We start from the raw sequence: 15,998 nt of genomic DNA on the forward strand, positions 1-15,998 counted from the left end.
AACTCCAGAAAAATAGCGACTATCTTCCTGCCTGTATTACATCTGCTTCATGGGGCTTTCAGTTTTTACAGATGCGAGAAATAAATTGGAACTGAAAATAAAACCAGAAAATACTAAGACAAGACTATCCTGATAATTTTAAGTAAATATTACTTTAGTCCACAAACTACATAGGTATGAATGTCATAGGAATCAGATATTTAAGAACATAACATAAGAGAAGCCATGTTGGATCAGGCCAATGGCCCATCCAGTCCAACACTCCGTGTCACACAGTGGCCAAAATACACACACACACACACACACACACACACACTGTGGCTAATAGCCACTGATGGATCTCTGCTCCATATTTTTATCCAATCCCCTCTTGAAGCTGGCTATGCTTGTAGCCACCACCACCTCCTGTGGCAGTGAATTCCACATGTTAATCACCCTTTGGGTGAAGAAGTACTTCCTTTTATCCGTTTTAACCTGACTGCTCAGCAATTTCATTGAATGCCCACGAGTTCTTGTACTGTTAGAAAGGGAGAAAAGGACTTCTTTCTCTACTTTCTCCATCCCATGCATAATCTTGTAAACCTCTATCACGTCACCCCGCAGTCGACGTTTCTCCAAGCTAAAGAGCCCCAAGTGTTTTAACCTTTCTTCATAGGGGAAGTGTTCCAGCCCTTTAATCATTCTAGTTGCCCTTTTCTGGACTTTTTCCAATGCTATAATATCCTTTTTGAGGTGTGGTGACCAGAATTGCACACAGTACTCCAAATGAGACTGCACCATCGATTTATACAGGGGCATTATAATACTGGCTGATTTGTTTTCAGTTCCCTTCCTAATAATTCCCAGCATGGCGTTGGCCTTTTTTATTGAAATCGCACACTGTCTTGACATTTTCAGTGAGTTATCTACCACGACCCCAAGATCTTTCTCTTGGTCAGTCTCTGCCAATTCACAACCCATCAACTTGTATTTGTGGCTGGGATTCTTGGCCCCAATGTGCATTACTTTGCACTTGGCCACAATGAACCTCATCTGTCACCTTGACGCCCACTCACCCAGCCTCAGCAGATCCCTTTGGAGTTCCTCACAATCCTCTCTAGTTCTCACCACCCTGAACAATTTAGTGTCATCCGCAAATTTGACAACTTCACAACTCCAGATCATTAATGAACAAGTTAAAGAGCATGGGACCCAGTACTGAGCCCTGCGGCACCCCACTGCTTACCGTCTTCCACTGCAAAGACTGCCCATTTATACTCACTCTCTGCTTCCTATTAATTAGCCAGTTTTTGATCCACAAGAGGACCTGTCCTTTTACTCCATGACTCTCGAGCTTACTAAGGAGCCTTTGATGAGGAACTTTATCAAAAGCTTTATCAAAATTTGAGCAGACATTGAATGCTGTGAATGGCATTGCAGAAAATGTGCCATATGATTTTGTTTTGGTCACTTTGCATACATGGCTAATTATCATTTGGTTGTCAAGATAAACATTTTCTTTACTCAAAGTAAAAATTCTCAACAATGCTTTCAAGTAGGATTTTAATCATTTTCACGTTTTAAGTACTACCCTGACCTGGATAGCCCAGGATACCCTGATCTCATCAGATCTTGAAAGGTAAGTAGGGCTGACGCTGCTCAGTATTTGGAAGGGAGTTCTCCGAGGAATATCATGGTTGTGATGTGGAGGCAGGCAATGGCAAACCACCTCTGAACATCGCTTGCCTTGAAAACCCCATGGGGTCGCCATTGGTCAGCTGTGACGTGATGGCAAAATTAAATAAAAGAAATCCTTTCAAGTCCCATAAAGTTTAGCAGGGCTCTTTTCCTAAAAATGTTTAAGACTGTAGCCAGTTCTCTCCATAAAGCACACAGCACATACCCATAGGATGTTAATCTAACTCAATCCTTCTCCTGAATGGCTGACAGGAGTATGGTTCATCAACAAGAACAAGCAGTATCATTCCAAGGAACTTGACGAACAAGTTTTTACAGAACATCAACTTAAGCAAAACTCTAGTGGGCTGAAAAGTTGCCCTACCTCACCTAAAAATGAATACTCCTGATTCCTAACATAGTGCATAATGCACACAGGAATACCACAAATCCATTGTGATTGTTTGTAAGTATTTATTCTGAAATACTGAGGAACATAAGAATAAACAGAGCAATTTAGACAAAGTGAACTACAGAGAATTTGTATGAACAGTCATCTTTACAGTACCAGTGTCATAGCATTAATTCTGGCTGAGGGAGGTAAGCAGAAACTTTTTTCCTATGACAATTATCAATATTTTAGTGATATCATTATACACCGCCTCCTTAAAAGGCTTATTATAAACTAAATAAAACAGAGAAAGCTTGCTTCAATGAAACCAAAATGTGAACTGATCACTGATATACCACAGGTTTAAAACAATTAACACAGCCATCTACATGATCTATACCATAGCATTAGTATCCTGTGGAAACACCCAATTCTGGGTCAGAACTGGATTAAAAAACTTACTTGTTACAGTGGTGCTTAAGGTGCTTCTTATAGCTATCCTCCTGAAACAAGGCATCTGGGTTACAGCTTGCTAGCCAGTCAGCATTCTGTAGCACTGGCTGTGAACTCTGAGCTTTCACTTTTTTGCCTTTTCTTCCTCTAGGTACTGGAGCAGACAAGCCTAAGAAACGTACACACACACAGGATTTCTCAGCAGGGAGTTTTTAACAATACCATGTCAGGTATTGACATGCATGCCTGACAAGTTCCAGCCATGTGCAGTTGTATGAACACTAACTTCTGAAAGCTCAGTCTTAGCCACTATTGTATTATCTTCAATGCTGACTAATCAGCACTGCATATATAGTCAGATATTACAGAAGTACATAACAGTCAAAGAATATGTGGTAGCATAGCTACCTTTATTGGCATAGAAATAAAACTACAACATAGCAAATTTACGTGGCGTTTCAGCTATAAAAACCAGTCAAACATCAAGAAGGGGAGCTAGTCTTTTGCTCCCTGATTGTTATGGCAGCCAAAAGGTACTTTGCAACTAGGCTTGTGATGTGGGAACATTGGTCTGATAGTAGAAAAAAAACTAACTTTGCTTCAGGTAATCCATAAAAATTAGACAGAATAGGTTTGATTATACAGTCCCACACTTCCCCATAAAAATCAAAATGTAGTAAGACATGGGCGACCGTTTCAAGGTGTCTTCCATTACATGGGCAGACTCTATCCTGATAAGGGATGTTGGCAAACCTCCCAGATGGTACCGCTGAGGGTAGAACATTGAGTCTTGCTAACATAACAGAGCGGCATAACAGTCACAGAATATGTGGTAGCACAGCTTGGCTTCCTAAGAATCTAAGGTTTCGTTAAAAAACAAAATTTATGGTCTTTATTTTCTGTTGATGATGTTGAATTATATTTCACCCTTTCCCGGCTCAGGGTGGATAACAACATAAGCTAAAAGTTAAAACTTACAAATATAATTGTACAAAATATGTTTGAAAGTGTACAGTGAATGTCAGGAGAAACTTTAAGTCAATTTGCTGGAAAATCTATCTGATCTTCAAAGGGGATGGTTCCATAGCCTGTGTAGCTTTCTGCTATTCAAGAACAGAAGTAGAGGTAGAGCTATGTATAGCAATAAACATGAAGAACAAACAATATAAAATAATCTGTACCCAATTTCTTAATTTGTATCATTTATACAGGTTGTAGAATTCAGCATTTCTAGAAGCAGCAATTGTGCTACTTTGGAACACAATTTTTGATGAATTTTTAAACAGCTGTAGTTGGTGCAATTTAGCCACAGTTTACTTCACTAGGAGGCAATCAAGCATGTACTTAATCAAAGATTTTTAAAAGTGTTCAGTTTTGACAGGGGAGGGGGGATTATTTCCATCCTGTTCAGTCTCCTTGGAGGAACTACCAGTTTTGCAGCCTTGTGACAGCCCTGAGTGGTAAACTACTTTAAGAGAGTGGCCTCCCAAAGTAATATTGGGAGCTTCATAGTTAAAGAGAGGATATGGATTTTTCCCCATAAAAACAGAGCATTAGTTACTGCACTACATGACTGAATTTAGGTAAGCAGAAAGTAAGAAGATTTTGTGCAAAGCGGGGCAGGTTTCATATAGTTGATATTTGTTTTCTTTATACATTCTAACGGCAGTCCAGAAATCTATTATGTAGAAAATAATTTACAACAGAGAACTGCAAATATAAAGTTCTGTTGATGCTGTAATGTTTTAACTTGCAAAAAGTTAAAAGTTGGATACAACAATACCAGTGGTATGGTTTCTATTTTCATAAAACTATTTATAGAAGTGGGAAAGATAAGTTAATCGTAAGGTACCTTCAGCAGCAAAGCGGAGTGTGAAAGCATGAATATACTTACTCAAAGTGCCTGAGAGGGAGTGTGAATTACTTGCTGATCAAAGATAAATAGCAACAGTACATTTTAAGATGTTATCCAGGAAGTATTGAGCTACTCTTGGGCTTAACTTCCAAGTCTGACACGATCACAAAGCAATGTTCACACAGCAGAGTTTGACATGAACCAGTAATTTGAAGACACATACCAGAATGGTTAACCAAGGCTCGTGTTTGCCCATCAGCAGTTGGAGTGATCAGATCCCAGATGAAACTTTTGATATTTTCATCACCTTTGTAATGATTAAGACAATACACAAGGATAGTCCGGCAGATGGTTTCTACATCTTGTTCTGTTAGCTGGCGTTTGTAGCGCCCATGCAAGAGAATATCAGTCCAACGTCCCCAGCTACAAGAAAAATACAAAGCATACAAATCCAGAACTGGATTTCCTGTTTTTACAGTATCGCCTGAATGTCAGATAGACTGGGATTTGCTGTGGTAACACTATCATATTTGGAATTTGCAGGTCATGTCAGGAAATCTAGCTTCTAGTATCAAAACATTAAGCACACTTATTTTACTAAGCAGGCAATAAGTTAACTGTTTGTAAAAGATACAATTTAACTATACAGGAAATAATAAAACACACATTTGTAACAATAATGGTCCTGGGTAGGCTATGAATAGGACATCCTATCCCATAACAATTTCTGCAGCCTTGAAATTTTGGAATCAGCTTAAGTTTGATCCTCTAATCCTCAAATTGTAAAAACTGTACACTACATTACAGAAACACCCTTTGAACACAAGCTTACTGTACCTCAGTAAGACATTCTTGATTCAGACAGTGAGTCATTTGGGACATTACTTCAGCTGTGGAAGCACCCAAGTTTCACTCAGGCAGGAATTTGTTGAGCTACAAAACAAATGGCCCTAAAGCAGAAAAATCATGGTTTCCTATTCTTCTCCAAAACTTATCACTATTTATACTACCTTAGACTTAGGGAATGTCACAGGAAACATTCATTTTTAAAAAACCCAATTCCTTCTCAATTTTGATTTCCATGTAATAGAACTGAGTGCTCATCTGATGTGACTAGGATACAAAATCAATTTTTGTAGGCCAGCTGCATCTTCTAACTTATGAGGATCATCATGCCAATTCTAGATGAAAGACCTGGGGATGAATATATCTAATACCACAGCCAAAGCTGCAGATACATAAATTGGTGGATCATGACCACATTGACAAAAAGGATATTTAATGCTGATGCCCCAAATGCTAAGGTGGCAGCATAGAGACAAGTGGATGAGTGAGCAGGAATGGGAACCTATGCCACACCAGGCTCACCCATCTGCTTGCTACCGTTCAACAGCACTCACCCCAGAAAACTCAGTGCGATACATTGGTCAGAGTTTCAGACTAGGATCTGGGAGACCCAGGTTCAAAATACCAGTGTGCCATGGAAGCTCACTAGATGACCTTGGGCCAGTCCCATACTCTCTCCCTAACCTACCTCGCAGGGTTATTACAATGATAAAATGGTGGAGAGAACAATGACATAAGCTACAAAGGTGGGATATGAATGAAGGAGAAAAGGAAGCAGGAAAATGGAAGCATCTAGGAGGGAAAGAAATGAAGAAACAGTGAGACAGAGAAAGTGCTCTGTTAAGTCCTTGTGGGTCTCTTGCTTTTATATTCCCATTCCTTTCTTTTTCATACCCTTAGAAGCTCACTGATTCACAAATCTTGAGCAGCAGTAATATTTTTTTACTTACCCATAAACCAATAGATTCTTTTCTACCCTAAAACATTCACTCCTTGCATAACCTTGAGATTTGTCCTGTGGTCTTCGAGGTTTTATACTAGGCTTTTCTTCTGAATCACTTTCCAGATCTGAGAATTCCATCAGTTCATCTTCTTTGACTGCACTGTATAGCCTAGTTTGCTTTCTTACTCTTGGTGTATCAATAACCAGGTTGTTCTAAATAAAAAAGAATAGGGTTGATATTTCCTCCCACAAACATTTAAATTAATTTTAGTGGTTTAAATTAAAGGGATAGTTCAAAGCTCTCACCCGTCCATTTAAGGCATCAATATCCAATTCAGCTTTTTTTGCCCACTTTTGCCAGAAGTTAGGGTCGTCTAAAGAAATGTCTGTCCTGTTACCAGATGCAACAAAACTAGCCTAGAACACAATAAATATGTTGATTAACGTACTTTTCTGGATTTATTAACGTCATTTCATTTTTTAAATCTACTGTAAGACAGTAATCAATAAACCCACAATTTTACATCACTACCAAAAGCGAAGGTCACTCTGCAGTGCTGCTGTGGTTCAGCACACCTTCAGGATGGGGAGGCTGAGGTTCAAGGATGGAAACTGAATGTTCCTTATTGTCATTAGGAAGGAAGAGCTAAAATAGTCTAAATCAGCCATCTAAGAATACAAATATCTCTTCTTTGGTGTCATAGACAAAACTGCCAGGATAGAACCTAAAGAGAATGATGACTGATTTCAGTATTGTAGTATCTCTTCTTCACAGGGATCTCTAAGCTGTTATTGACAGAGTATAGTTTATTTCAGGCTATAATGAAACAAGCCCTACTGACTGCTGTCCAATGCACAATAATGGTTCCCAGTGTTTTGCATGTCTCAATAAGGGTTTCCCAGTGTTTTGCATGAATTAAACATGTGAAAATTTTTATACCATTTAGATAATTTTGCTTGGATCCAGCAGATTTCCATAGCCAGAAGGTGGGGAAGAACTTTTGCTGATCTTCCCCCCACTGCATATCTAATTGCCTGCCCCCCCCTTCCAAAAACCGTAACTTTGTTTTGAGCTGCAGTTTGGAGGCGAAGCATGAAAGTTGTGCTCCATTGACAGAAATCTTGTCCATCAGCAGAAGTTTCCAGCAGATCCAAGCCTATGTCTGCTAAAATCATGACCTGCTGAGTTTACCAGTATTTAATGTGGAGCACCTATCTTTCACACCAGATCTGTGGTGCCTTACACTTGTGGAAGTCTGATACTCTTGATTCTGTTTTAGTAAAGTATGCTAGAGGTTCCAAAATCATACCTAGGCTTATATTTCTTAAACACATGAAACCACAGCAAAGATTTTTTAATATATACTTCCACTAATTACAGAAAACGTAACATGTTCAATGCTCACCTTTGCAAATGTAGAGCCTTTTCCCTCAGATTCAATAGTGATTGTGTGTGTGCGCCTCAAAAGAATCTGATCTATATCCTCTTCACAGAATTTAGACCCTTCATCCTCTTCATCCATAAGAGCACCATAAGCCCCTTTCCGCAAAAGATCTTCTATTTCTTTTTTAGAAAGCTGCTGTACCTGTTAAAGGTGAGGAGGTGATCTTTTAAGAAACTGATTATAGTCATCTTATAACACACAGAATTTTTTAACCTCTTCAACAAGTACAAGCTAAAAGCCATATTATTGCTTCTACTGGAAAAGAGGAACAACTTATAAAAATTTCCATGAAAGCATTCAGTTATATATTATCTATAATCTTACCCCATTGGTTGCATTCTCTCTTCCACTCATGGACTGAAGCACAGCTTTATCAAGGCCAAGTTTTAAACTTGCTTTGTCAAACATTTCCCTTTCATAAGAATTCCTAGTTATTAGCCTGTAAATCTTCACAGACTTGCTCTGTCCTATCCTGTGACATCGAGCCTGAGCCTGGGAAATTATGAAAGAGGATTCAGTTTGTGCAACAGAGAACAAGGAGGACATAGGACATATAAACTTCAGAACAATTGTTAGATCAAAAATCTGGAAGAATACAGGTGCACACACTTCAAATTCAGGATATTTCCCAAGAGATAAATTTCTCTTTGAGAAGCATTAAGGAAAATGTTTATATTGCCTATTACAGTATTACCTGGAGATCATTTTGAGGGTTCCAATCAGAATCAAAGATGATGCAGGTATCTGCAGCAGTAAGATTAATTCCTAAACCACCTGCTCTTGTACATAGCAAGAACACAAATCTGTCAGAATCAGGTCTGGAAAACCTATCAATAGCTGCCTGACGAAGGTTTCCTCTTACTCTGCCATCAATACGTTCATAGGGGTACCTGGAGAATCAGAGAAATGTTATCAGCAGAGCCTAAGGAAAACGGTACCATCTATGCCGAAAATGTCAAAGAGAAACTGGTATTCTGATTTAGAATGAATTATGCAAATTGCTACATCCCCCCCCCCCCCTTCTGATTAACTTTTTGGCCCTTTTCTGATTAGCTTTGGAAACTTGCAATCGGGGTGTAAGTGGGAGATGGTAAATTGAGACAAATGGAAATAGAGGGGGCAGAGAGTTCTACAGACCTTCTGACAGTTCCACTTTTTACATTTGCAAAATTTACTTCACATTCACAGAGGAAAGAAACTGGCTTCTCTAAAAATCGCAGTGGAACTCCTTAGGATTCTGAGTTGTAAATCATATTTTAGATCCTAACAGCACAATCCAGAGGGGGGGGGGGCAGAAAGACTTTTGGAAGCAGACGAGCCGCTATGTGAGCACAGGAAGGGCATGCGCCGCCACAGGGGAGGGGAGTTACGTGGGCGGGGGGGGGTGCCCGAGCGCCACTCCGCCCAAGGGCAGCAGCGCCTGAGGGTTGCGCCCGAGCGTGGGTGGAAGTGAGGCGGAGCATGGCGCTCAGGTGGAGGAGGGGGTGGAGTTGGGGGCGCGGCCAGGCTTAGGCAACTTCCTGAGCAGTTTGGCCCACAACACGCCGCCCCCCTGAGATGTGCAACTTTACGCTGGCAAAAATAGCAGGTTGGGGATGGCTATCAGCCTTTCTGGGGCCACCTCTCCCCATCCCTGACTGTCATGAGCTGCGGTGCATGTGCCAGGACTGGCCAATGGGGGTGTGTGGGCTGGCCCTCCCCTCCGGCTGCCTCTGCCTCCCTTGCGTGCCTATGCCAGCGGTGTTGCCATGGCAACCGTCTCCCTCATGGCATGGCAAGCTATGCCTCTCCCCTCCCCACGCTCCAGCATGTCGAAGTCCTCAGGAAGTCTACTAGTGGAGCGGCAGGCATGCCACAGCCGGCCGCCACTTATGTCTGGATTGGGCTGCCCATATACAAAATGTACTGAACTGGCTATAAGCAGCATTACACCACTTAGCTTTCCTGTAGTATTTCATTCAGTATTTGATAGTGAAGCACTGTTACAAGATCAACAGAATAATAAAGGCAGAAAATGATCTTTAAACAGCTTTGTATATTTGTGAAAACTTACATCATACAGAACTTCACACAAATTGAAAGTAAATTTTAGTTCTTTTCATAATTTGTATTAGCTGTTAAAACAAATCTAGCCATAAATGAAGATGTAGTTTAGTATGGCTATGACCTAAAGGTTAGACACAACTAATGGCATAATTATTGCTATACTTATACAATTGCCATTTTCCCCAGTTCGTAACATTTACTGCCTTTGTTTCATTTGCAATACAGGTTAAATACTGGATAGCATATTAAATAAATGTTATTTCCTAGAACCGGATTAGATTGTTGTTCTCACCGTCTTTGAATTAGATAGTCTTCCAGTATGTCCAAGCAGCGCACCATCTGGGAAAAGATAAGCACCCTGTGGCCACCAGCCTTCAGTTTTGGCAGCAACTTGTCAATCAGCACTAGCTTGCCAGCAGCCTGGATCATTGCCTGGAGCTGAAAATCTGGAGAGTCAGGATTGTGTGTTTCTTTAAACTCTTCCAAAATTTTCTCTTCAGCACCTGCAGAGATTGGACAGCAATATATGAATACTCTAAAAGATATTATTCATAAAACCAGGAACTTGCCACTAGTTTCCTACATAGCTTCTAAGTTTTTTTTTTATAGGTGAAGAAATATTTACATAATTGCATCTGCTTACCTAAAAATAACATGGAAAAAAGATAAGCACAAATGAACAATACAACCAAAGCTTACAGCAAACAAGTTTCACAACAACACAGAGGTGCCAAGCCAAAAGTCATAACAAATTATGGGACAGAGTGTGATGGAATAATTAATTAGGAAATTAAGGACATAAAGACAACATCTAACAGCTAGGTGAAAGATATAATGGCAAAACCAATTTCTGTTCAAGAAGTGTCTGAAATATATCACTATTACCAGTCAAGACTGCGAGAGCAGTACTGTCTCACAGAAGCCACATTCTGATAAAATATATTAATTCAAATACTCTGATAAAATCTCTGTGAGGTAGACAGAGCCAAAATGAATATTGTTAGACCACAGTGACAGTGGGGACATCCCCATGAGAAAAGCCTACAGTCCCAACATAGAAAAACAAAGGTGAAAAAGCCAGAGATCACAGCTGCTCCAATTTTATATTCTAATACTGAATTTGGCTAAAATTCAGCAAGTGGAGCTATGAATGGGCAAGAAAGATCTTTTTACAAACCTGACAAACACCTCACATTTGCAGAAAAAATGTGAAATCTAAAAACACCAACCCAAATGATAAATGGAGCACCTGTAGCTTTAAGCAATGGATTCCCTCAGTAGCTATTGCTAGGCGACTACAGATTGCAGGGTTGGTTCTGTCAATAAAAGGCAGGGGAAGGGGGCAGGGCCCTTTCTAGACTTATTTTAGCCTTTGAGGGAGGACTCAATGGGGCCAGTCCTGGCTACAGTTACCAGCAGCAGGTTGGGAAATTCCTAGAGATTTTGTGATGTAGTCTGAGGAGAGCAGGGTTTAAGAGGAGAGAAGAGGCCTCATCTGGATATTATGCCATAGAGTCCACACTCCAGAGAAGTCATGAAGTGGTGAAAGAGGAGAGGATATCGGGGTTCCAAGAGGAGGGAAAAGAGGAAATAGTGCAGGGAAAAAGAGAAGTACAGGAGAAAGAGAAGTATCCCCCCATTCTTGAGAATTTCCTACCGTGCAAGTGGGCCTGGCCCAGCAGATGGCACAACACAAATTTCCCATGTTAAAGCTGCACTAATTACAGAGGCTGTTTATTTGACTTTTTAGTCACCATACACCAAAGAGACTTACAGCAACTTACAACATTAAAACCAATAAGGTAAAAACAAATAAGAAATATATAACATTAACATTAAAATATTAAAATATGTTGCTATCATCATACCACTATTAAAACAGCCCAAACGTGTGGTTGCCCTCCAAAGGCCAACCAACAATTCAGCTTTGAATACCCTGTGGAAACTAAACGGGTCCAAAAGGGCACAGGTGTCAACTGGGAGTGCATTCCACAGGGTTGGGGCCACAACTGAGAAGGCCCTTCTCTTGGTGATCAGTTAAGGCCATGAGGCACCACTTTATATTACATGTGAGAAACTACAAGAACTTGTGGATGGTCTTCACCTACTATTTCCTTTCCCCCTTCCCTATCAGCCCCTCAGCCCATTTTCCTGCTTCCTTCTCTCCTTTCCACCCCATAGCCACCTCTGTTTATATTCCCCTTGTCCTCATCCCCACTGTCTCTATCTAGGAAAATTATGCCCTTCCCCCAGTTGTGTGGTGCTGGGCAAGGCCCACTTGCATGGAAGGGAACCCTCAGGGATTTGTGGGGGGACACATCACTTTCCACTGTATCCCCTTTCCCATATTTTTTCCTTTTCCTTTCATCCTTGCAAACCCTATATCCTCTCCCCTTTCCCTGCCGCATTTTCTGCTTTTAAGCCACTCGCCCACCTACTATTTATTTAGCCCTGATCCAGATAATTATTTATTTACTTGATTTATACACATCACCTTTCTCAACAATGGGGACCAAAGCTCCTTGCATCATTCTCTTTTTCTTTTAACCTTCACAAGAACTCTAATGAGATAGGTTAGGCTAAAAGTATGCATCTCTGATTTGAACCCTAGTGTGAAACTCTAATTGCTACACCATACTGACTTTCATATAGTGGCTACTGTTGAACAGTTTCAAGCTGCCAGGCCTAGGTGAGTCATGCAAGTCAGGTAGTAGCAGGTAGTCTGGTGGCTGCTGCCAGGCCTGGCCAAATGCATCCTTCTTCAAGGCACCCTATCTCCTTTCCTGCCTTTAACTGACAAGAACTCAGCTAGAATGCTGTGGTTGCCTATTAATGGCCACTAAGGGCTTCAATTTCCTTAAAGCTATGGGTGCTTCTTTTATCATTTTGGGGTTCCCCCCCCCATTGTAATTTTTGTTTTTAGATTTCAGATTTTTCTACTTTTCAGGTTTGTTTAAGATCTGTCTTGGCTCTTCACGAGTCCAGTATCTGGATTTAAGTACCCTGAGATCTGAGATTCACAATATACAAGAGGTAATCCACAAGAAATATTGCTTCCTCTCCTGCTCCTCTCACTTCTCTCTCTCAGTCTCTGTTACTTTCTCTCTCTCTGTCTCCCAACCAATCACTATGTCTCTGGTTTTCTCCTTGTCTTTGAGTGCTCACTAGCCTCCCTCCCATCAGCAGCATGGTACCTCACAGGTACAGCAGGCCAAGCTGAGGATAATTCCCATGGTGGGGCCGGCTGCTCTTCTGGCAGCAGTTCTTCCTTCCCACTACATCTCTGCCAGCTCTCGAGCCCAAATCATTGTAGCTACATTGACTGTACTTGTGGTGTTGATTTTTTTGCAAGGATTTAAATCCCCAATAATAATAAACCATTCTGCAAATGGGGAAGGGGGCGGGGTCACCCAAGTTTGTAGAACTATCTGTTTTCTTTCTCTGTGATCCCAATCCATGGATTTAGATATCAACAGAGGGCCACTCTTCTCTATTAGAATACATAATATTAAGGTCACCAATCTATATCATTTTCTTGAAAAGGGAGACAACCTTAATGTATGACAATCACCTTAAAATATTAGCTGTTTTTAAAAAGTTCTGGAGCAGGTTGGACCAAGTGGCTCCTACAGTATTGGTGGCATAGTAGACTCCACTTGGCTCAGATACAGGCTGTAGGAACCAGCTGAGTCATCTTCATCCTGCTCAGGGCCCAAGTGGAGCAATCTCTGCCATGAAGCCAGCACCACAGAAAAACCCTTAGCTCATTAAATTAATTGATGGAGGATATTAACTGGGAGGGTTTTATCTATTAAGGAGCTACTGATTAAATTAAGAATTTTTAGCTAATCAATTAGAGGGAAGATTACAGGGTTGGGATTTTTAAATTAATTAACTATTAGATTAAATTATTAGTGAGCTAGCCAAATTTGATTGGTGAGCGAAGGGCAGGGTTGGAAGTTTAACATCTAATATAGGGTGGTGAGGGAGGTTATATCCACGTTGGCGAAGAGGATGCCTGACCTGGGGATTCCAGTACTCCTGGGGAGGGGAAGGTATGATGGTGGGAGCAGACAGAATTATAAGGGAAGGAGGCCGAGACAAAATAGTGCCCGGCCCCCTTCCAGTCTGCGTCCCATCCCGACGGTGACAGGTAGTGGGGTCAAGTGGAATGGCCCGACTCCGTCATTGATGTTGTGTAATGCCAGGTTCATAAATAACAAGACCTCGACCCTTAGGGATTTCCTGCTTAAGTAGGATGTGGACCTGGCTTGAGTGACCGAGACCTGGGTGCGAGATGGGGAGACTATAGCTCTCTCCCAGATGACCCCTCCCAGGATACTCGGTCTTTCACCAATCATGGATTAGTGGGCGGGGGAGAGGGGTGGCGCTATTCATATGAGAGGATTACTCCTTCTGGTCTCTCCCAGCCTCAACAATCAATGGTATAGTGTCAAGTCTGCTATAATGTCTAAGCAATTCAACTGTAACTTTGGTTCAGGAAAAGGATCCTGGGTAAAACCATTCTGTATTCAGATGCTGCTAGCTAAGACTCTCCTTCCCCCCCTCCATCCTTTGTTATGTAGCAATGCTTGGAAACGAGAATATGGGAACAAGATTGTGGTGCCTTCTCAGAGATAGCCAGTGCTAGAGAGCGCCTCAAGGCCAGCCGGTGCTTGAGAACGATAAAATAATAACAATGTGTGAATGTGCCCTGCATAGAGTATCCCCACCCTCAGGAATTCCTTTGATGTATACCTTAAATGTTTGCTCTTTGTGCATGCTCGCCAGTCTCTCAATCTGATTCTACAGTCTTGCAACATGTTACAATAAACTAGAAACTTTTTATCAAGAAGGTCTCGTTATTGAAACATCAGACTTGACATATAGAATGTGCCAGTCTGGCGTGGGATGTGGGGGAGGGGTTGGCGATCTGGCTGGTGTACCGTCTGGCTAACGCACTGGCCAGCACCTTACTATCCCTGATGGAGGCCGTAACAGACTGGGCACTGGAATACACAAGGCTTGTGATCCTGGGTGATTTCAATGTCCATGCCGATGACACGACCTCCAGTCAGGCGATGGACCTAGTGTCCTCCATGGCAACACTGGGACTCTCCCAATTTGTTACAACAGCCACTCACCAGGCGGGGCACATGCTAGATTTGGTCTTTGCAGCCGGGGTTCTGGTGGACGGTATTACTGCTGAGGCGGTGCCATGGTCGGACCACTTTGCCCTCAAGGCTCGTGTCGATGCTCCATCCCAACCCTGTATGGGCAGAGAGCCTATTTTGGCTCGCCCACGGAATCTGATGGACCCTGAGCGGTTCCAAATGGCTCTGCGGGATCCCTGGCAATTCCCTTGACCTGGTTGAGTCTTGGCATGGCTGACTATCCAGGGCCATCAACGAGATCGCACCTCGATGCCCTCTATGCCTTCATGTTAAGCTGGCTCCGTGGTATACCCCGGAGCTGCGACAGCTGAAACAAGGGCTCAGATGAGTAAAGAGGCAATAGTGGCGTACTCAAGACGAAGCGACGAGAACATCTTATAGAGAGTTTATGAGGTCCTATGAGAGGGCAATCAAAGCCACTAAGAAGGATTACTTTGTGGCTAAGATTGCGTCTGCAAATTCATGCCCGGCACAATTGTTTAGGATAATTGGGAACCTTACAACACTGCCTCAAGGCAGACCAAATGCTAAGGAATTAGAGATTGGCTGCGAGGCTTTTGCGAATTTTTTTGCAGATAAAATCACGTCGCTCTGCCACGACCTCCCCGCCACATTGGATATAGTACAAGAGCTTGAGGCTCCGTGCCTGTCTTCTGGTGCAGTTCTGGATCACTTCGACACACACAGCTTGGGGGAAGTTGACGGAATCCTCTCTACTATACGCCCAACAACTTGCGACTTGGACCCATGTCCCTCTTGGCTAATTAAATCTTGCCAGAGGGAACTTAGATATACTATACGGGACATTGTAAATAGATCCCTCTCAGAGGGGCGTTTTCCAACACCTCTTAAAGAGGGTGTGGTCCACCCTCTCTTGAAAAAGATTGCATCAGATCTGGCCGAATTGGCACATTATCGGCCGGTCTCAAATTTACCATTTGTGGGTAAAATCATTGCGAGGGCAGTAGCGTTACAGTTGCGGAGTTTTCTGGATGATGCTTCCATCTTAGATCCTCACCAGTCCGGCTTCCGCCCGGGTCATGGGACAGAGACGGTGCTGGTTGCCTTGGTGGATGATCTCCAGAGGCATCTGGATCAAGGTTGCGTGGCAGTACTGATGTTGGATCTATCGGCTGCGTTCGATACGGTCAACCATCAGTTACTGACCCGCCACCTCGCCAACGCAGGG

The 15,998-nt window shown here is 42.1% G+C and overlaps 1 protein-coding gene across 11 annotated transcripts in view; it reads right to left on the bottom strand.

Moving 5' to 3' along the window:
- Positions 1 to 15,998, bottom strand: part of LOC132575187 (chromodomain-helicase-DNA-binding protein 7) — a 316,612-nt gene that overhangs the window by 32,989 nt on the left and 267,625 nt on the right. For all 11 annotated transcript variants that reach the window (XM_060243719.1, XM_060243730.1, XM_060243727.1 and 8 more), the window contains 8 exons: positions 9,928 to 10,138; positions 8,284 to 8,479; positions 7,914 to 8,081; positions 7,551 to 7,730; positions 6,451 to 6,561; positions 6,152 to 6,357; positions 4,579 to 4,778; positions 2,510 to 2,669 (listed from right to left, as the gene is read on the bottom strand). In XM_060243719.1, coding sequence (XP_060099702.1) covers positions 2,510 to 2,669; positions 4,579 to 4,778; positions 6,152 to 6,357; positions 6,451 to 6,561; positions 7,551 to 7,730; positions 7,914 to 8,081; positions 8,284 to 8,479; positions 9,928 to 10,138 — 1,432 coding nt within the window. The remainder of the gene's footprint in view (positions 1 to 2,509; positions 2,670 to 4,578; positions 4,779 to 6,151; positions 6,358 to 6,450; positions 6,562 to 7,550; positions 7,731 to 7,913; positions 8,082 to 8,283; positions 8,480 to 9,927; positions 10,139 to 15,998) is intronic.

Source organism: Heteronotia binoei, chromosome 7 (genome assembly GCF_032191835.1).
Source record: "Heteronotia binoei isolate CCM8104 ecotype False Entrance Well chromosome 7, APGP_CSIRO_Hbin_v1, whole genome shotgun sequence".
NCBI classification, from domain to species: Eukaryota; Metazoa; Chordata; class Lepidosauria; order Squamata; family Gekkonidae; genus Heteronotia; species Heteronotia binoei.